Source organism: Orbicella franksi, chromosome 8 (genome assembly GCF_964199315.1).
Source record: "Orbicella franksi chromosome 8, jaOrbFran1.1, whole genome shotgun sequence".
In the NCBI taxonomy this organism is placed as follows: Eukaryota; Metazoa; Cnidaria; class Anthozoa; order Scleractinia; family Merulinidae; genus Orbicella; species Orbicella franksi.
In genome coordinates, this window is record NC_138152.1 from 1039748 (window position 1) to 1062505 (window position 22758).

The 22758-nt window shown below is 47.6% G+C and overlaps 2 protein-coding genes and 1 long non-coding RNA gene across 3 annotated transcripts in view; 1 reads left to right on the forward strand and 2 right to left on the reverse strand.

The window, feature by feature from the left end:
• The window catches only part of LOC145496232 (uncharacterized), a 448310-nt gene extending 440713 nt beyond the window's left edge, over positions 1-7597 (forward strand). Inside the window, exon 2 of the mRNA XM_081475917.1 lies at positions 7584-7597. The gene's annotated coding sequence lies outside the window, so the exon portion shown is untranslated. The remainder of the gene's footprint in view (positions 1-7583) is intronic.
• The window catches only part of LOC145496263 (uncharacterized), a 427898-nt gene that overhangs the window by 281479 nt on the left and 123661 nt on the right, over positions 1-22758 (reverse strand). The window lies entirely within an intron of this gene.
• On the reverse strand, positions 10388-11234 carry LOC145495049 (uncharacterized). The gene has a single exon (XM_081474626.1). It carries the CDS (start codon positions 11224-11226, stop codon positions 10729-10731), a length of 498 nt encoding a protein of 165 aa, XP_081330752.1. The 5' UTR covers positions 11227-11234; the 3' UTR covers positions 10388-10728.

Consider the following 22758-nt stretch of genomic DNA (forward strand, 5'->3'; position numbering starts at 1 on the left):
TGGTCTTGCAAAATAAAGTTAAGTTCGCAGTTTTCGTAAATTTTCTAATTTTTGCAATTTTTGTCACTTCGGAGGAGTCTTCTTGCAACCCACTGACTAAATTTCGAAGCTTTTGTTGTAGTCTTGCAAATTACAGTAAATTTTGCAGTTTTTGTAACTGCGTTCAATCCTGAACGTTAGGAAGACCGTGGTGTCGTCGGCATATTGCATAATTTTTATTTCTTTTGTTCGACATTAATTCTTTTAATTGAGTGATCTCTTTTGAGAGTTCTTATGAAAAGTTTAATGCCAATTATAAAAAGCAAGCCAGACAGAGGACAGCCTTGTCTAACACCGCGTTGTAAACAAAGGAAGAAAGATGCATGGCCATTGTTCATTACACAACTAGAGGCTTCTTTATGCAAAACATCTATCCATTTTAAACAACCAGACAAACTGTTAAAAGGTAATGGTTGCCAATATATCCAATATAAAGCTCTGGTTCTGTAAAACTTTGTCAAACTGGTTTCTTTAAATCACAGAATGGTTAATCATGATTTGGATCTCAGTATTTCTCTAACCAGATCATAAGCGAAGATAAATGGATTGTAAGCTAACACAACTGCTTGTTGTAACACGTCGGAGGTTCCTAAACACTAGGACAAGATCATTTCAGTAAAGTGTGACAGAGGACCCTGTTTTTAGCAAAGAAAGTCCACAAACCAACTCCTCTGTAAACATGAGTAGTCCCTTAAGTAACCTCTACCTAATACCAAGTCATGGGTGGTTGATCATTCCTGCTATCCATGTCTAAAATCTTGGCTAACACTCGCCACTTGATGAGTTGGAGGAGTATGGCTATATGGCATTGCAGATTAAAAGAAAGAGTGTGCAAACTCACACCATTCAAAAAGATGTACACGTTGGAACGTGAGCAACGAGAGAAACGGGAAATTGAAAGAGAGGTATGATAGACCTAAACGTTTGCTACTGTTAAATAATAAATATCGTAGATTTTGTTGTTGGTCTTGAGTAGTCAATAGTGCTCGTTTGGGCCGTAGCCAATCAGGAGCCAGGGATCATACCACGTGAGCAGTTTTTCCCCATACATTCTCTTAAATTGTAAAATCCAAGATGGCCCCTTGGTGGAGCAAACATGGCGCCCGTGACGTCAGAGCTCGCGCATGCCGAAATAAGGCGACAGACAGGAAGTGAGTTTCAGAATTGATTTTTATTGATTACAGGAAGTAAAAATTACATGGATGTGTATCCGTACGGAAATGACATGAAAGTGTTTGTGTCTACGACGCGTTTGTCGAAGACGAGTCTGTATCGTTTAGTCCGTGTGATGACTCTGAGATGTTTGGTGGCTGGGTTTCTCCAAAAGAAGTTGGGGTTGACGACGTTGATGTTGCGTCGTTCCTCGAGAGGTTGTGTGAGTTCGTCGAGTAGATTTTGTCGCATGACGTCATAATTGAGTTGCCTGGATCCTCGTACATTGAGTGAGAAGCCTCTGACTTTGCAGCAGACTTTGCCTTGGTGGGTTCTGTATCCGTAATTTTTGGGTCCAGCGGCAGTGAAATCGGTGATGAAATCGCCATCGTCGAGTTCGTTGGTCATCTCGCCCAGGTAATCGCCTAGGGTGACGTCGGTTTGACCTGGTTTGTGCGAGTAGATGACGGAGTCAGTGTCAAAGTAGAGAACTTGTTGCTTTAATTGGTCCAGGTAGCTGTATAATTTGAGACGCGCCCAGCAGGTGGTGAAAGCGGCGACGAAGATGTTGATTCGTCCGTTGTCGGGTTGATTGTCTTTGAGTTCGGCGTGGACGACCTCTAGGGCTTCGTCGTTGGCGATTCTGACTTGTCGTATGTCGTTGAAGGGGTTGGAAATGAGGGTAAAGAGTTGCGCGGCGTTGTAGACGACTTGGGTGGTGGGTCTGTGTAGGTTTTCGCCGAACTTGCCCCAGAAGGAGTTGAGCATGAGTTTGGCGGTGGCTTTGCGTCGTGGATTTTTCTGGATCATGGTTTGATCAAGAGCAATGCCTTCTTTCTGTTGGTATTGTTGCACGTACCGTGCCTTGTCTTCGGGGGTGTTACACCAGTTAGGGTAGCCAGTGGATTCCTGTTTGATTTTTAGCCAGGTGTTCACGTAATCGGCGAAGAGTCCTTTAGGCCGTTGTTCCGGCGGGAAATGGTGTAGTTCGTGTATCTTGTTGAGCGTGTATCCAATGGCAACGGCTTTCTGGATTTCGGGTGTGCACCAGGTCCCTCGTAGCGTGCGTTGCTCGGTCGAGTGAGGGCAGCGATGCGATTTCTCTAGGAAGGGTTTGGTCATTTCGTGTTCCACGCATGATTGGCAGAGTGGGAAGGTGAGTTTACCTCCGTGCCTGAAAGGTAGAACGGAGTGGTATAGTTCGTGAGGCGGCAGTATGTCCACTTTGGCCATACCGAAGTAGTGGTGGATGTCTTGATCGTCGGGGTTGACGATGACTTGCGGGTGTCCTATGGGGTACTCGCCTTCCTTGTTGGCCCATGGGTAGAGCGACGTCATGTCGACGTACTTGGTTTTTTCTCCTTGGGCCACGTTGGTCACGTGATGCAGTTTGACGGCGTTCGTGCGCCCTCCGAAGAAGGCTTCTCGTGGCTCAAGCGGTTCCATGATTTCGAACGTGTCTAGGAACCGACGGAGATCAGGGTCGGTTTTGACCTCCAGGTCCCACTCGCATTCCCACTTGACGTGGAGCTGGTAGCCTTGGCGACTGAGAAGGTCGTGTTTCTGGAGCGTGGACATCTGTGCCATAGACATCCGTGGAATTCGTAGACGGTTCGAGTGTCTGGGTCGTATCCGTCCACGAGGTGATTGGCTAGACGGACTTCACCTCCGTTTCGCACGGTGCGTATACGATCGCCTTGGTCGGTGTGTTGTAACAGGTGTTCTTGCCAGGCTAGCCATTTCAGGGCTTTGACGGACTGATTGGATCGGGCGCCGTGCCATCCTCGAGGTGGCCTGGAGGCGATGGTGTTGGGCGGTACGAGTTTCTTGCGCCAGAATCGGTTGCAGGCGGAGGCGATGGTGACGCATTTCTCCATGGGGTCGAAGTCGGCTTTTTATTTGAATTCTTGTTGAAACTTTTGACAGCCTGCTTTGAGGAGTTTGACATCCGATTCGCAGTAGGCTTCCATTTCTTGCCGTATGACGAAATGGTAGTTGTCGTTGACTTTCTCTTGGTAACACTGTTCGAATTCGGCTTTCTTTTTGGCGGACATGCCGTCGGGATCGTACATGTCTCGCGGCGGCATGGGTCCTTCGTACTCTTGGTTTTCTAGGGTGTTGAATTTGTGCGGGAAGAATCCCTTGCAGAGTTTGTGGATTCTGAAGGTGGCGGGAAAGTCGGCCAGTGGGAACGGGAGAAAGCATAGGGAATCTTTGAAAGTCAGTCTGTCGGATCTCAGGGACAGTATCTTGGTGCCTACGGTGATTTGGTCTGTGACTTCTCGATGCGTGGCGTAACAGTGTTGTAAGATGAACATCCCGTCGTAGCCTTTGAGATTGTGAAAGAGGACGATGACGTCCCGATCGTCTCCGTCCACGTAGACGGCGAGGGATTCGAGGTGGTCGAACATGTCAGCGGTGCAGGTGGGACCGTAGAAGGAGCAGAATTGATCCTCTTCATCGTCTTCTAGGCAGAGAAGAATGGGTGTCTGATTCCCTTCGGCATCGGTGATGGCTTCGTAGTCGCAGTACACTTGAAGGGGCAGATCTCTGTCCACCAAGACTCGCGTGTCTGGATCAGCGGGTTCAGGTTCTTCGAAGGGTCGACCTTTGACTTCGTCGCATGGCACGCGTTTCTTTTTGGGCTCGTCTTCGTCTTCGGGGATGCGTTGGATGTAACATCGGTGCGTTGGCAGACAGACTTTTTTTTCGCAGATGTGGCATTTGCCCCATCCGCACGTGTGATCGGGGACACGATGGTCACCTCCTCGTCCAGTCCTGTGTTTTGGTTCGTAGACGTGGCAACAGTCTGGGCACTTTTTGTAAGTGTCGCAGATGGATGGGATGTTCAAGCTCCGCCGTTGCAGGTGGTAGTTGTAGCATTGGGCTCCGAAGAATTTTCTGTGGCACAATCGGCAGATCGAGGTGGGTGCTGGAAACTTGCCTCGTGCTAGGAGTCGTTTGGCTTCGATGAAATCGGGGCAGTCCTTTTGTTTGCAGGCAGGACACCATTTACCGTCGCAGGGATGACGTTGAAAGTCGTCGTGATCGTATCCTCGATTGCATTCGTCGGAGAAGTAGGATTTGCTTAGGAACCCACTGAACGAGTTGCATCCGTCGTAGTGACTGTCTTCTTTGATGAGGCGAATGATCTTGTCCGAGGGTTCGGGTCCCGCGTAGATGAGCATGTGAGGTGGGTCGATGGAAAGGACTTTGAGTTGGTACCCAGGTAACGCGGCCTGAAATTGTTGCAACTCAGGAATGCCGCAAGGTCCTTCGGGGACGTGGGCTAGACGGTGGAGTTCTTTGGCCAATCGCTCTTGGACGGGTCGTCCCTGTTTGAGATTGTGGTAATCTTGGTCTCGGGAATTTCCGTTCGCATCTACCAGGGCTTTCATGGTGACGATAGCGCGAGCGCAGCATAGATTGTCTTTGTTTTGGATGGTCACGCGCGACCGTTTGACGATTCCCCGTACGGCGGCACAGCTCGGTTTGTATCGTTTTCTGTGCCCACGCCCACGACCTGGGGTGCGTATGAAGGTGGTTTCCATGGTAAACGTGTCGTCGGGGGTGAATTCTTCGTTGGAGTTGAGTTTGGCCGCGAGAGACTGGAGATAAGTGTCTAGTCTTTCACTCCCTTCTTCGAATTCGCGCACGGTGAAGGTGGTGGATTGAAAGGCGTGCGTGAAGGCACTGGAGTGCATGGTGAAATGGACCGTGGAGTTGGGTGTCAGGGTAGGATCCTGGGCGATTTGTTGCTCGATGGATCGTTGAAGGGCGTGAGTCAATTCTTGGCCTAGATTGTCCCTGGGAGTCACATCTCTGTGTTGTCTGAGCGTGGCTTCGAATCGTTGTTTGTTGAGGACATTTCTCCAGTTACGTCGAGCGCCTATGGGTCTTAATTGGAATTCTAGGAGTGGTCTCGTATTACCACCTCCAGTTTGGATCATCACTCGGTCGAGAGCCGGATCAAAGATCCAGTCGTCGTCATCGTCATTGAAGAGGAAGGCTTTGTCGTGGGTCCGTCTGTTCTGAGAAGACAATGATACAAACATCTAATTTTAACAATGAACACGTTTTTATTGGTTGTTTTTTACTGCCAGGGTGCCAAGCAAAGTATCTGACAATAACAATTTTTTGTCAGGTATATTGATTAACGCGTGATTAAAACTAAATCCTAAATAGATTCTCTTTTTCTCGTCACGCTTGTTGACATAATGACCATATACAGCAGTGTGATAAGGGCCTCTTTCATGAACCGTTTTACATTTACTCGTTCGTATTTCTATGTGACCGTACCGCCATTGTTTTTTCAGTATATCGTAATATATAATTTGTTCGTGAAGTTTGTTCAATAGTTCATTGTTCCTGCAGTCGAATATGTGTTGCCAGGTTGCCAGGCAAAGTATGTGACACTTTAGTTCTTCTGGTAGCCTATCCCATCGACTCTGTAAGAGAGTGGGAACGATTTCTTAACCACCTATTATGAGCGTACTTAGTGGAGTAATCAGGGTAGAGGAAAGTCTTTTCTATGGGGGCGCATCTCTTAGCCTCTTTTATAGACTCAGCTAAATACGTACTTTTAGGTTTGTCGTCAATGTCGATGTAACATCCGTATATTCTTATATGTGTGAATCTGTCTTCTTTCTTCTTTTTTATACAACATGGTGAATTACATCGACATTGAACAATCTTAATGTGTCCTAGGCCCCATTGTTCTTTCAGTTTGCCGTAGGCTACTATTTCCTTGAGAAGACGTCGTACCTTTTTGTTTCTTCTACGCTCGAGTAGGATTTGATTCCTGGCCAGGCGCATTATGTAGTCCTGTAGTTCATGAGGTAGTCTATCCCAGTAACTGCTATTCTGTGGGGGGTGAGGATAACATTCTCTTAACGTCCGGTATTCTGAGATAGGCATGATTTAACCCGTACCCTAAATATATTGCTCGCTTAAAGTTTTGTTCGTCCGTGAAGAATCCATACACGACCATGTGCTTATTTTCCATTCCTGGAACTCTTCCTTTGGGACAATAATCTAGCAGACATGTCTCTAGAACTACTTTGATTGCACCTAGCCCCCATTCTGCTTGGACCTTAGCGAAGGCTCGTATCTTGTTACAAAGCTCTCTCCTCGTTTCACGTTCACGCATCTCGGCGAGAGACTGGGCCTCTCTGAGGTGAAGGATGTAGGCCTGCATTTCAGTGGGGAGACAATCCCAGTAACTCTATGAACGAAGGCGTGACAAAAAAGATGTCGTCAGTCCAAGGTGGATACGAACTCAGTTAGGAAACACAACGTGTGACAGATCTGACAGTACAACTTCTCTTTGATCACCCCCTTGTTCATCTGATCATCGAGTGCCTGAGTGTAGCAATCGTAATGCACGTGGTAACGACAGCACTTGGTACGAGCGCAGGTTTCGGTCTTAAGGATGACCTTGTCGCATAGGGTGCACGTTATACTCACTGCTTCATGTTGATCCATCTGTTGGTTCATCTCCTCGTCGGTCAGCTCCTGTGCCATGATTTTCAGCGCTCGATACAAGTCAAAAACTCAGAGTGCCGTGAACGGTTCGAGCCGATCTTTTTATACTTACGGTAAAACTGGATCCCAGGTTGCACTCGACCTGGGTCCAGTCTCCGACCGTGAGTGGGCGTGGTAGGGGGATACCCCCTATCCCCTGGGTCTATGGTAACACGTGATGTCGGCTTTTTTCGTTTGATTGGTGCATGATTGACATAAATCGAGGTGCGCGAATTTGGCGTTTTTTCAGTTTTTTCTTTTTCGGGCATGTCGACTGAACCTGGGCGCAGCGGCCGCCGACCTCGAAGTCGGTCCCCCGAAGAATCACCAAGACAAGTACGTCATCGTCGTCGTGCACGATCACACGATGATGAACCACCGAGACGTAGTCGTCGCCTTCGGGATCAGATACCCGAAGAAACACCGATTCAACAACTGTGTTTCATTTGTCAGAGAGATATTCACGTTGATTCTCTGGCATCGTGCCGGCGTACTCCTTGCTGCGGTGTGTTCATGCATCGGCGTTGCTACCAGGAGATGGAGAGATGGGTTCTGACCTGCGGCAACTGCCGACGCGTGATCGACGATATTCAGTCTGAGGTCGTGTTGGAAACCGACGAGGAACTCGAGGAAGATGATAATGATGAGACCCCGTTACAGTCAGGTGCGGATGATGGTTTAGTTAGATTGGATCGAGAGTTGGAGCTATATCGTAGTGAGGATAGACCTAATCACTGCCATCACGAGGGATCGTACCATTGGGATGAATTGCCGTGTGACTTGGACCCTCAAGTTTGGCGACGTTATTATACCTTTCTCAGAAATTTCGTGACTCTGTATCGGGATCGAGACCTGTACATTCATGGTAGTGTGCGTCTCCCCGTAGAACCGACCCGAGAGGTCCGAGCTATTTTGTACCGTCTGTTCATTTACAACACCCCTTATTATACATATAACTTGATCCGAATTCAAAGGTTCAGACTGTTCTTTAGACGCATGGAGGGACAAAGGGATATTGCGATTCAACAGCTCTGTCTACTACCTTTTCCTGGAGGTCCCTCGCTTTACCATGAGGACGGACTATGGACCTGACGCTGTTTTTTTAGTTTTTCATTTCGCAGTGGACATTCAACGCAGATTGATTCACGATGCCCTTGGAAATCTCAGAGACATTGGAAGACCCTTCGAGACGCACAATTCCGTGACGCGTTCGTGGAATCATTTGCCTTATCCCCTTCCTGTCACAGTGTGGTTCCAGTACTATCGCGAGATGGAGGACTTTGTGCGATCCACGGAGGGACGAACTCCAATGTACATTCACGGCACCGTGTTCTTTCCCCTCAGTGTCATTTCGTACGATCATATACGCATGGAGGTGTATCGCATGTTTTATTTTAACACCCCTTTCAGAGTGTTCACTTTCACCTCCACTATTAAGTTTAGGTTGTTATTCATATCTTCGTCGACGTTCGGGGACCAAATAAGGATCGAACGACTGTTTGTGACATCGAATGCCTCGGATACTCTGTACCACAATGGCATGGTGTGTGAGACTTGAAGAAAAAACAAAGAGACTCTTTGAAAAACAACAAAGAGTGTAACTTTCTTTAATGATTACAACAACAATAAAGTTTACAATTTCCAACATTTCTTGGTTTGCATGATTTTCTTAACAATGCGTTCTGTCATGGTTTTACGTCCGGGTAATTTGTCGACGGCCTGGATCATCTTGGTGTCGGCTTTCCATTTGTCCTGTAAGTTCTTGGCCCTGGAATAGTCAATGTCGTGTTGTTTGGCCAGTCGGTCCAGACGGTTGATCCCCGGGTCTCCTCGCGCTAGACGTTTCTTCAGTTTGGTACCAGGTCCCATGTACTGATAACCGGGCCAATGAAACTCGATCCCAGTCTTGCCCAACCATTTTTGGATGTCGATCCCATACCCTCGTTGACGACGCCGCCGGGTACTTCTCCTCAGGGGTGGTGCTTTTTTCCTCTTCTTAATCCGAGTCATAGGCCAGTCCTTTTCTCCAGGGCTCGAAATCTTCCCACCCTGCTTGTAACTTTTCTCCCGCTGTCGGTTTGGCCTTCTTGTACGTCTTTGCCTTGCCTTTGGGACTGTAACCACCATCGTCGTAGTCAATACCGAGTGATTTCAGTACACCTCTGGCTCTTTCGGATATGGGTGCTTTTTTAACTTTCTTGGATGATATGGGAGTTTTACCTAACGTGACTGGTTTGGGTGGAATGGTAGGTTTGGTAGTTTTCCACTCCTTTTTAAAACCTGACGTGGATGGTTTGGGAGTTTTCAGCTCCTTTTTCAGTCCTGTCGTGGAAAGTGGTTGTGGTGGGATGATCACTGGGGCTGGTGGTTGGTTGACTCCCTTGAGGATCTGTTTCAACAGATTTTCTACGGGTGCATCGGCCATGCCTTCGGGTTCCGTCGTTCCCTGGTACGACATGGGACTGCTTTTACCCGTCCGTATGCGTTTCACCAGTTTACCTTCCTCGGTGGCGATGGGTTTGGTCATCTTGACGGCCATGCTGTCGGGGATATGTTTGTCGTTCAAGATGAGATGTTCTTCTGCAGCCAGACGTCCCGCTTTGTTCAACAAGGCGCTCTGGGTAATCTTACCCTAGTAATAATCTTGCAATCGGTTGAATTCTTGAACGGGTACCATCATGACTTCGTTCACACCTGACTCAGGGTCGTGTCAGGAAACTCGGACAATTTTCTCAAGGTCGTCTCGTAACAGTCTTGCCAGTACCGTATGGATTCGTCTTTCTTTTCCAACTCGAGTTTAAGACTTTGAACGGTTTGCTTGCCTTTACCGCACCCCCTGCACAACTCGATGCACCCACCAGGCGGTGTGGTATCTCGTTTCGTTTGACAGGTTTGACAGAAGTCACAGAACTTTAAAGCCATGTACTCTTGATACAGGTCGTTGTACCTCTTGTTCAAGTAATCGTACGAGTCTTTCCATCGGGCTTCGCGACGATTGGCGTCTTGCAACAACTGCACGAGTTTAGGAATGGTATTGGACTCTTCTTGGTTTCTTTCTTCTCTCGGTGGGAAATTGGGTATGACGTCGATCCCCTCCAGCGGGTAACCGTCTTCGCTACGTCCTTTCACCGTACACAACATGCTTTGAAACAACCGTGTAATCCGCTCCAGAACCCCGCTCCGTTTTGGCTCAGGAGATGTTCTTTTCGACGCTTGAGGGAGTTTCTACGTTTACCCACTTCACGCAAAACCTTTTTATGTCTTTTCAGTTTCCCATAAGTCGTTGCGTTGATGGGGATCCTCTTTTTCAGCAAATTGAGAACCATCTCGCTGATGGCGTTGATCTGATCTTTGTCGGCGAATTGCAACAGCCGTTGACGTTTTCTCTGATTGGCTTCTTTCAGGACGTGCGTCAAGAACTGCCGTTGTCGTCGTAACCGCTTCATCGTGGACTTATGCGTACGAGTGGATTGGTGTCACATCTAACTTTTACCTAGCATTTTGAAAATCTGAGGTAAATTGAGCTTCGGAGAAATTTTGTTCGAGGCTCGTTCGACTCTCTTGGATTTTGATAGACCTCTCAGACCTTTGCTGAGACCTTTATGATACACGTATCCAACCATTCCACCTCTCTGTATCCTTCTTCGTCTCCTCTTCCTCCGTGCTCGCATGGTGACGAGTGAGGTGGATGACGCCAATCTTCGTCCTTTTATTTCACATGATGGAGCATCGGAACGATTCGCCACCGCTAACCCACTTTTCGCCTCGTCTCATCCGTTCCAACATCCTTTTGGTATGCGCCCGTTCTTGTTTGGCTCTCAGGCTTCCGATGCCTTTGGTGATACTCCAAGCCGCCTTGGGTAAACCCCCCACCACACTGACAGCCCCTTCTCCCCTTTGGTACCGTCTTCTTTTAGTGGTTGTGGTTCTATGTCTTCTCGAAGACGCTTTCTTTCTCCTTGACCTCTTGGGCATGTTGGTTATGAATGAAGACTCTTCCCGTGATGTCATTTTTTATAGCGGCACGTGATGAAATCGTATTTCGTAGTCTCGAACGTATCGGTCGTACGTGGGAGGTGTGAAATCCGTCACCACATCGTCCAACGTTTGCATCTTGGTCAAAAACCCATCCAATTCCTCCACTCCACTGAGAGCGTAGTTCCTGAGTTCTGTCAGCGTCTTTTCGTACGTCGTGTAAGTGAATTGGGCCATGTCCATCTTGAACGAATACTTCTTGAAATCGTTCCATCCTTTCAGTAAGGTGGCGAAAGCCGTCAATCCTACCACCGTGTACCCGTCTTTCCACACGGATCCCAAGACGATACTCATGGCCACAGTCAGTAAGGCCAGTCCGTTGAGAATGGCGTTACACAATTTGTAGTAACCGAACATCTGCCTTCGACACCACCAATACTTGTGGTAGAAAGCATAGAAACCGTCCAAACGTTTCAGGGAATCCAAATCCACCACGGTGTTGAAAGGTTCATCCAATAAACATACAGAAGTACTCATGACTCTTTTCTAACTAGTGCCAAACGTAGTCTGACTTTCTATCGGGACGTTCGATCCTTTTAGCTTGTTGCTCGTACTCCCAGATCTCGTCCTTGAAGGCGGTTTCCACGGACTGGTTCAGGATGTCCCGGACTTGTCTGTAACTATCCCACTCGTCCGCGATACGTTTCATGTCTACGTGATCCATGCTGGTCGTGTCCCAGTAGGAGCGAGAGCATCGGCATAGATGCAGGAAGTAGGGGAACCACTCGACTTCACTCCTCAACATCTTGATTCGAATGGTTTTTTATCGGGGAGGTGGTCGTCTTTTCTTTCGTCTCACAAGTCTTCGGACCCCGTGACCCACGCCAACCCCTGCCGCGCCAATGGCAGAGGAGGTTCCAGCTCGGATTCCTGTTTTCACGGCGTGTCCATCCAACGCTCTGGCCAATCCCAAGGCAGCCCCTTTGCCTATGGGTAACATCGCAGACAAGGCATTCGCAAGAGCACCGCCCCATTGCTTTCTCCTTTTCTGTCGGCGACGGCATCTTCTCATTGTTGTTCTCAGTTACGTACACTGGTCGAATTGCGCGTGACGGTAGGGCGTTCTCCGTTTTTATAGGTGGTCGTGATCGTGTTCGTGGTTGTGATGCCCACAATGCGACGACCTGCGGCCGTCTGTTGTTGTTGGCGCAAAATCTCTTCCAATTGTTGCTGCATCTGGGCCTGGTCGAGAACATGGTCTCCTCGCCTCCTTCTTCCTCCTCGACCCGATCTAATCGACGAAGGCGGTGTGGAGTCACTACCACTTCCACCTCTGCCTCCGCCTCCGCCTCTACCTCTGCGTCTTCCACCACCGCTACCACTAGCGCTACTTCTTCTGCGGCTCCCTGCATCACTGGGGGACGTCGGCGTATTTTGACGTGGGACACGTCTCGGTCGTTTCCCTCCTCGAACGGCTCGTGCCAAAGGTGTGGCGTCTGTCACTCGGGGTTCACCGACACCCGCTGTAACGTTGGAGCGCGATGACCCAGATCCGGCGCTGCCGACACCCGCCATGACGTTGGTCTGTGGCGCACCCGCGCCAGTGGTGCCTACCCCGACGGGCGAGACCCTTGGCAGGGGCGGTGTCGCCAGTGACGACCACGGTGAAGGAGTGTTCAGGCTCACACCCACACCCGCCACAGGCGGAATCGGAGTACTCGTTCGAACCGGTGACCCCCAAGGCGAATAATCGTTCAGAGCCGAGAGGTTGAAATCGTCACTACCATAAGAACTCATCTCTCCTGTTTTCTTGCTATCTTCTCAGCGATCACTCTTTCGTTATGAATCAAATTCTCAAAATCCTCGTCGTTATATGCTTTCACGAGTGACCTCACTTGATGATAACTCGAACAGAGACAGATTTGTTTCACCGTCTCGTAATCCACTTAAAGGAATACATGCGCCTTAGCATGGCTATGCAACGTAGAATAAACGTAGGGAACCACTCGGCTTCGCTCCTCAACATGACGGTGTCGCAAACTAATGGCATCGTACGAATCCTTCGTCTTTTAGCACATTGCTACGGACACGTTGATCGTCCTGACTGGCTGGATGAAGATCCAATAGCATGTAACCGTAAGGTCGATCGGTGACCTTTCGAAACGTGTCCAACACCTCCTGCCATTGTGTGGGAAACGATTGCAGTAGTAGATTTCGTATCTCCAACTGATCCCGAGGGTTCTTGAAGGCCGCGATGTAATGAGCGTTTCGGGAAATGGTCTTGGCGAATTTTCCGTTAGGGAATAGATCCTGACACAAGTAAATCACCGTAATGTTCCGATGATGTGAATGTTTGGTGAAGAGATCCAACACGTGCTTGTCGTTACCACCCTCGTCCATGAGATCGTCCAATACCAACACACCCCCTCCAGGAAACCATCGGGGTAACTCTTCGCTTTCGGGGATGCCTTTGTAAAACTTGACCCCAGCCTTCTTGAGCTTTTGGAAACCGTCTTGCCACGATCTGTAGCAGTAATGAATACTCTTAGGTTTTTGTTGGAACAAGTCGCCGTTCTCCAAGAGCAGTTTGGTGGTGAACACCGTCTTGCCGCACCCCGACGGACCCGCTATCAACAAACTCGACGGAGTGTGAAATTGAAACGCTTTGCGTCGTTCCATGATCTTGAAATGATCAAGGGTCTCGAGACGCTCCGTTTTTTATCCAAACAACTTGGCCAATGGTGTCTTGACACCAGGGATGCGTTTCATCAGACTCAAGAGGGTGACCCTACGATTGAAACAGATGGGTTTTTTCTTGGCGGGCGCTCTCTGGCGTTTCGCGAATTTTCCCACTTGGTATTTCCTGGCGTACCACACTTTTCCCCTCTTGATCTTGGTCATGGCTCTCTTGGCCGTGGCTCTCTTGGGACGTGCTCTCTTGGCAAGCGTCGATCTCCTTTTTCCAGGTTTCTTCGCGAATTTACTCAAATCTCCGAACTTGTCTTCGTACCAATGCCTCTTTCTGATTCTTCTTTTCCTATCTTCTTTCTCGGAAAGCCCCGGCATGGTGGGCGCTCTCTTGCGTTTCCTGCGAGTGGTCACAGTAGCTGGTAATTCACCGGTGTCAAGGACAGCCATTGGAGCCGGTTGAAGAGCGATTCTTCTTATTGCTGGTGGTTGGTTTTTCTTGAAATGAGCTGCACTGGGTTGAGGCGTTTTTTTACCAGATGTTCCGTAGCGTTTTTCTAACCTGGCTATGACGTCGTCCAAATGTCTATGCCCTCGAAACTGAAGATCCATGAAGTGTCTTGTTTTGTAGGGAACTCCATAATGAACAATTTTGGTTTAAACCGCACCTTTTTATGCGTTCGCAAAGTGATGGTGTAAGAACTTATTGCCAGTGCGGGTAACACTTGTTATCTCTGCAAGCGTCCATTTGAAGTCTGGCTCTCGTACACAAGTGGAACAGGACGTATCGAAGCCAATGATCTTTTTCCTGGTCCAGTATGAATCGGACTCGACGATAACTGTCGCAATCCAAAATGCGATCCAGGACCTGCGTACGAGGATCATCCGAGGACAAGAGCAGATACTCTTCTTGACACAGTTCTAGGAATCGGGGGAACCATGTAACCTCACCACGCAACATCCTTTTCTCTCAAAAATGAACACTTTTTTATTTGAACAGCTTACTTTATAACAAATGACGCACTCCTCTGGAGGAACTGCACGTGTCCTGGTGACACGGGGTTTTACAAATCTTGCACCAGGCCAACTCGTCCACGATCAAACGTTCTAACATGTGTCCTACTTTACGATCGTTCTCCACAAACTTGTTTTTCTTAAAACGATTCAAGAAATCGTTCATGTCACGACCTTCGGCTCGGTCGATAAGGAACATCAGGGCGTATCCGCCGCAACTCTGACTGAACAGTGACTGTAGACTCCTGCTGTTGTGAATCTGGTACTTGAAATGACGGTCCAACCATTCTTGGATCGGTTCGGCGGTTCCGTACGCGTCCAACGCTAGACCGTAACTGTCCAGTATCTCGCACTTGTTCTTGTCGGCCCACAAAGCGATCCAATGCACCTCCGGTTTATCGTGAGGGTCCGTGTTCACGATGTAAGCGGTCGGTCCTTCTTGGGGGAGTGTCCTGGGAAGTCGATCGCAAGGTACCGTGCCGTAAAATACACAGCGAAGTGACGGATTCGTCCGTGCCAAATGATCCAATTGTATATTATTCAAGGCTACTTTCTCCATTTTTTCTTCTCATTGGTACACGTCGATGACGACTCGGTTCTCGTTGATCTCCAGCAAGTTTTCGAATTCGCCGTACAACAAGATAGTCAGGTTTTCTCCAGGGTTACCTCCAAAATTGATCACCAGATGCAGTTCACCTTCTTGCTTGGGGTTCAACACTGGACTGTCCAAACATCCATTGGCCGTGGTGTCAAATATGAACATGTTGCATCTCTTGCCGTTCCCCCAATCCACTTTTCTGACCATGTTTCCTTTTCCCCTGCACAAAGCTCCTGAGGCTTGGAGGAATCTGTAGTAGCCTCTCTGATCTTTACTGTCCCCATCGTATATGAGTTCCAAGGTCTCGTAGGGGTACTCTTCACCTCTCACCAATTGTTTGATGGAAGCGAGATTGAATTTTCCAAAATTGAACGGACTCTCTGTGATGGTTCCGTTGAAGGCAGCTTGTTTCAACAACAACACCACCAGCCGATTAGGCAGCTTATTGTGGAAAGGATTGCTGCACTCAAAGTGACGATTGTCGTTGGGATGCGAGTAAGTGCGAATTTCCCCTCTCACCGTAGGGTAAGTGGCCACTCTTCCACCTTTCAGGCTGGTCATGATCTCTCGGTACACCGAGGGAGTCACTCTCACTTGAGACAGGAACAATCTCACTTTCACGTCAGCTTCAGTCAGTCTGAGAGTATCGACACCGGCCCATCGGATGGTCCACATGGCTGGGGTATTGAAGTACATGTCAATCTGGATCTGCGCGCCAGGTAACAGTAACTTGCTGAGATGAAACACTTCCAGGAAAGGTTTAAACCTCAAGGTCATGGCTTTTCCATCTAGAAACTGGAGTCGACCCTGTACTAGGTTCTTGAGATCTGGGGGTAAAGCTTTGTAATCGTCGTGAGTCGTATCCAGCTTATTGGCAGTCAATTCATCGGCATCTCCGTCGTCGGGTACACCGAGACAGTTGTACCAGCCACTGGGTGTCAGGATCGATTCACCATCGTCTCGGTCATGGTTTAACAGTGTCTCGATGTAGGCTTTGAGGTGGTAAGTATCCGTCTGGGGGCTGATGAGAGTGCCATTCAATCTCACATTGATCTGTTTGAAGAGGGTGTGGGCCAGATTGTTGGCGAATCCCATGATATCCGCGGTCAGCAGATTCGTGTTGCCAGTTTTCTTGACCGTCAATTCCACCTCGAAGAAACTCTCGTTCAAGTCGATGAAGTCTTCTTGAGGATCGACTTGGAAGGTCACTGGATTGATCCCCGTATTGAACGGGTTGATTCTCACCGAACGTCGAGACGACATGCTGACATCTGTGGGAGGGGTACTGTACATGTTCAGGCGAGGGTTACAAACCCCCGCCAACCGGGCATGAGCCACGAGGTCCGTCATCGTCTACGTCGTCTTCGTCTCCTTCTCAGGGCTGACTGCACCCAACGATAGTTTGGGCGTTTTGATCGTGATTGGAAGATCGATCCACCTTTATACGTTCGTCGTATTCGGATAAGTCTCACGTGCCTCGAGTAAATGGGATTCATACTCCAAATAGGTCTTTTCTCACTTTTTTCGTCAACGCCCGTTTTATCTCTTGCGTCGCTTTATGTTTCACGGCTCGGCTCGCTCCTCTCTTGACCCCAGCAAGTCCACCTCTCCAATTGGGCTTTCCTCCCTTGCCACCCGAATTTAAACCTTTCAGACCTTCCGTGGCCGCCTCGGTGATAAAGTCTCGGAGAACGCCGGGACCTCGTTTCTTGACACCTCTCCAAGCCATGCCGAATCCATCTCCAGATTGCTTCATTTTGTCGGGATGAAATCGTACCAGCGTTCCACTGATCATTCTTTCTTAAAGTGTAACGTCACAATCGTATTTCCGTCTCCAAAACTCACCAGTTCTCCAGTTGTCTCAGCCACTTGCACCTCTATTATGTCAATGACGTCTTTGCGCACGGGAATATATTGAATGTGGTAAGGCTCGAAATACTGGACACCCGCACCTCTTCGAATCAAGTTGACCTCTCTCAGTAAATCCGTGACTTGATTTCCCACCACGCTACTTCCACCCACGTCGGAGTAGACAAACAAGGAACGCGAACTGTTTCCCACCACCACCTCGAAAGCCTTGTTCAGGTTCAGAAAACGCCAATTGCAATAGATGCTGAGTCTTAAAAAATCTCCATTTCCTCCTTTATCTGTGGCGACAGTCCAAAAGACAGGTGTTCTGTCAGCGTCATGTACATCCCCGACGACGCTAATGTCCGGAATGACATCGTCAAAAAATTCGATCTGCAAGTTAGGTCCCAGTTCGTAACCACTGCCGTTCATTTTGAGCCATCCCATTTTACAAGCCAGTTCAACATTGACGTGTAATGCAGGGTAATGCACGATCGGACGTAAGATGTTTTTGTTGTCCGTGACCAGGTCTTCACCTTCCCACCTTAACAAGACGTAGGTTCTTTTACCATCATCTGTGACATATTTGGCTCCAAATTTGGGTCCAGAGTTTTTGAAGACGCGTTGTCGATCGAAATAGGCGATCATGGATTTCATGAGTCCAACACCGTCCACATTGTGGAACACCTCTTTGAGGTCATCCGTGTCGAAGTAAGCTTCTCCATACATGTAGTAGCTACTCGAATCTATGCGTCTCCATGCGGAAAAGGACAAGATGACTTTATCCTCAGAAGCGGTGAAGGTAGGCAGCGTCACGTGAGCATCTGGCATGGCGATGCTACTCATTCCCACTTTCCATCCTCCGCTTCCATTCAGGCGTATGGGGCGGGGTAACCTGATCTTGAAATGGTTTGCCTTGTTCTCTGGGAACTCGCTCTTACTGCTGTGACTGGGTAAGCTGACGTAAAAATCACTCATCCTTTTTTGAAATGCAACGTGATCGTGGTCACACCCGACGCAAAGTCCACCAGTTGTCCGTCGTTCTCAGACACCTGCGTCTCGACAATGTCCAAAAAGGTCGTGCGCATCGGTAGATATAGGATGTGTCTCGGTTGAAGGTCGACCACGTCCGGATCGTAACGAACCTGTTTCAACATGTCCGTGACTTGATTCCCCGTCACCATACTCTGTAGAATTACCACCTGAAGTGGACGACAAAGGAGAATTCACCGAGGTACAAGTGTTGCAGGAATTCGACCCCGATCAGTTCCTGAACCAACTGAAAACACAAGATCACACCTGCCCACGTTGCATGGTACCCATGGAATTCGGGAGTGTGAAAACACCCGAAGGTGACACCTGGTGGGAGTATTACCGATGCCCCTCTTCCAGATTCTACACCAAGTGTTATGTGACCTGTGGCGCGAACGAGGTGAGCGCCTACCTGAAACGTGTCGAAGAACAGACCCACCCCTGCTACAGGAACATTGACCCATCTCGTTTCCGATGTCTATGCAACAAGTCCCTGGTCTTAGCTACCTCCCACTCCCAGTCCAACCCAGACAGGCTCTATCTCAAGTGTCCCAAGCATACCTGCAAGTTCTTTCAATGGATCAACGAATACCCACGAGGAGTCGCCGAAGCCATACTGATCAATGGACAGAACCCAAACTAAGAAAAGAGACACACAGACACAGTTTTTTGTAAAAAAACACACTCTGATTTTTTTATTTCACATTTGGTAACCTATCTTCCGCATCGATCATCGATGGCATTGTGTTCTGATTACATTGGTTGAAAGTACTGTAATAAAAGTTGATGACATTGACATAACGTCTACAAGTGTTCTTTTGCCTCTGAGTCCACGTGGACTGGAACGGCTCGAAATTGTAGCATAGCATAAGTCTATGAAACGTGATCCTGTCCACGGGCAGCTTCACTTTCACGTCCCATACAAGGTTCCTACATATAGCCAGGATTGCATTAAACAACGTTCTGCCAAAACACTTCTCGATGCTACGGTACTTGCGCTGGGTACGGGTCCAATTCTCTCTCTGTTCGTCCATAAAGAACAAGATCTGGTGCAACATCACCTCCAGCTGGCTTGAATCCTTAAACCTTGTCAACCAACGGCGACCCGCCAACAAATCCCGGATGGGGAAATTCATGGCCTTGTAAAATCGGGTCCAGGCCTCGTCCATTCGGTCAATCGCTTCTTCATAGGTAGTCTCAGGCTTTCTCGGTACATGGTTTTGCAGACCAATCTCTCTAAGGGCCATGATAGCGCTCAATACAAGTTAAAAACTCAGAGTGAAGAGCGGACGATGCTGATTCGCTTTATGCAGATCCGTTCAGCCAATCACAGATCGAGACGAAGTCACGTGTTCCAACAGACCCAGGGGATAGGAAGGTATCCCCCTACCACGCCCACTCACGGTCGGAGACTGGACCAAGTTGCACCGTGTGTATAAAACAAGTGAGTCGGACCATTCACTTTCACTCTGAGTTTCAGCGAAGAAAAACTTGTACGAGTGCCTATTACAGAAGACTGTGGGTGTTGCTGTGGCTTCTCAAAGTACCAAGTGAGTATAGAAGTATTAGAGAGATGTAATACCGAGTTGACCACCATGAGAAAGAGAGTGCGAGAGCGGTTGAAGGACGAAGAGACCCCCTTAAACAGGGAATTTTTAGACATCATCGGGGCGGCCCTGGACCAACTAGATCTTTTGTTCCTGGAAGAGATGCTGGGGGTCTCTGACGAGGACGATATCAATGACTTAGTGACTCATGTAGACTGGGTCCACAACACTTACTGTCAACTATTTCAATTTTAGACATGGAACCCACCCATTGTTACGTATGCAAGCAAACAAGACCATGCTGCCGCCAACCGATACTAGAATTGAGTAGAAAAGGGACCCATGACAAATTCGTACGCGCAGTCTCGGGACCGCTGAGAGAAGCCTGGGGACTAGGGTGGGTCTATGCAACCTGTTGCAAGGTCATCTATGGCATGTACCACAATGTGGTAACCGACTGTTACGAACCCGTCTTCCTGGGAAACAGATATGAACAGGCACTGAACAGAGTCAACCATGTAAAATCTTTTCTTGATTATTATCCTGAAGAAGAAAAAGAGGGCGCCGGTCAATAGGATCGTGCACACATCCCACCATGTAATACCGGTAAGTGGAAATGTCTAATAAAAAGCTGTTTTTTGTTCCATTTTTCAGACTCCATGTCATTTCCTAACCCAAAATGTCTATGGTGTGAGGAAGGATTCACCCCCAATCACAGTATCGACGACTACTTCCTGACCAAGTGAACCGTGAATTTTGGAGAACCTCACCATGACATCTTCAAAACCAAGTCCTAAAGAGGTAACCGCTTCGATGGTCTAATGGTTAAGACGTTGACTTGTGGCCTCAAAGACCCAGGTTCGATTCCTGGTCGGGGCATTCATTTTTTCCTTTTATTTTCCATAGAGACCCCTGGCCTGTAAAATCTATTTGGACGAACCCCACCCCGACGAAGATGTCATGCTCCTCTTTCTCACCCAACTTTTTCCCCACCCATGGTACCTGAGAAGAGACCTCTCCAATGTCTGGCCCTTCGGACGCGTTTTCGAATCCTCCTCAGGCTTTCACGGAAAAGTTATCACCCCCCAAACCATGATGCTAGCCCTCGTGCACCTGGGAACCAATGACGTGCAAGCACTCAAGATGATGCAAAAAATCACACAACAAACCATGTACATTCTCTCACTAAAGGATCTTTATTAGTTTTTGTTACAGGCATTAAAAAACGTTTTTTCACTCTGGGGGTGGTTGTACAATTTCTTTCATAAATGCTTGGTACGCCAACTCTTCTCTATTGTCCCAACCGCTCTTCCACTCTTTCCATCCGGCCTCAAATCCATCCGGCAACTTCTCCAAACACACAGGGTCTTTAAACGTTCTTGACTTGTCAGCAAGCATCTTTTCAGACAGGGTCTTTCTGTACCTCAGCACCTCATCCGCCAGCTTTGTCACCTCTTTCCTCAGGACGACATCCATACTGTGAGTAACGGCGCTTTTCATTATCTTTCCAAGAATACCATCATGAACGGCATCCATCACTCTCGCTGCAAAATCTTCTTTCGACATGTCGTCTGGCAACTCCTTTTCAGAAACACTAATCACCTCCACCTTCGTCCTGCTCTCCTCTGAAGCCATCTTCTTGTCGCCGATCCACAAACAACAATGCCTACTCCAACAACTCACCGCCTTTTTATTCCATCCGAACCCTCTACCATTGGTTCACACCTTATTTGATCAACCACGTGACAACCTCGATTTCATGCATTTTCGGACATGCGCATGCGCGAGCTGTGACGTCACGGGCGCCATGTTTGCTCCACCAAGGGGCCATCTTGGATTTTACAATTTAAGAGAATGTATGGGAAAAAACTGGTCACGTGGTATGATCCCTGGCTCCTGATTGGCTACGGCCCAAAACGAGCGCTATTGACTACTGTCTTGCAAAATACAGTAAATTTTGCAGTTTTCGAAAATTTCGTAATTTTGACAATTTTTGTAACTTGGGTGAGGCCTTCCTTGCAACCCAATGAATAAATATTGTTGATTTTGTCGATGGTCTTGCAAACTAAAGTTAAGTTCGCAGTTTTCGTAAATTTTCTAATTTTTGCAATTTTTGTCACTTCGGAGGAGTCTTCTTGTAGCCCACTGACTAAATTTCGAAGCTTTTTTGTAGTCTTGCAAATTACAGTAAATTTTGCAGTTTTTGTAACTGCGTTCAATCCTGAACGTTAGGAAGACCGTGGTGTCGTCGGCATATTGCATAATTTTTATTTCTTTTGTTTCAACATTAATTCTTTTAATTGAGTGATCTTTTTTGAGAGTTCTTATGAAAAGTTTAATGCCAATTATAAAACCAAAGCCAGACAGAGGACAGCCTTGTCTAACACCGCATTGCAAATGAAGGAAAAAAGATGCATGGCCATTGTTCATTACACAACTAGAGGCTTCATTATGCAAAACATCTATCCATTTTAAACAACCAGACAAACTGTTAAAAGGTAATGGTTGCCAATATATCCAATATAAAGCTCTGGTTCTGTAAAACTTTGTCAAACTGGTTTGTTTAAATCACAGAATGGTTAATCATGATTTGGATCTCAGTATTTCTCTAACCAGATCATAAGCGAAGATAAATGGATTGTAAGTTAACACAACTGCTTGTTGTAACGCGTCGGAGGTTCCTAAACACTAGGACAAGATCATTTCAGTAAAGTGTGACTGAGGACCCTGTTTTTAGCAAAGAAAGTCCACAAACCAACTCCTCTGTAAACATGAGTAGTCCCTTAAGTAACCTCTACCTAATACCAAGTCATGGGTGGTTGATCATTACTGCTATCTATGTCTAAAATCTTGGCTAACACTCGCCACTTGATGAGTTGGAGGAGTATGGCTATATGGCATTGCAGATTACTATTTTTGTATAGGTGGTTCAGGAGAATGAAGAACTGAAAAGATTTATACAGGACCCCAAACAATTGAAGGAAGGTAACAATGCTCTCAATTAACAGCTCAAATTTAAGCACCTGCTGTTGCAGTCTGTAGAATAGATCATGGAATACAGTGTGGAGTAAATAAATAAATAAGTAAATAAAATCACCTTTATTTACCCTCAGCTGTGTGCCCTCGGCGGCGACCATTAGTGTCATTACTTTCATTGGCTGTTGTCTTTTGGTGAATTTTGACTTTTTTTTTGAGATTTGGAGGGAGTCTTAGGTCTAAGTGTTTCAGACACCCGCTGCTGAATTTATTTTTGATGCACCATATATCATCAGGTGGGTAAACATTCGCTTTCTGTTTGCATGCATGATTTAGTCCATGCTTTTGCAAATTATCATAAATGTC

Bases quoted from the DNA above. Each gene is read 5' to 3' on its own strand.
- LOC145495049 (XM_081474626.1), bottom strand. From the start codon at position 11,226: ATGAGTACTTCTGTATGTTTATTGGATGAACCTTTCAACACCGTGGTG.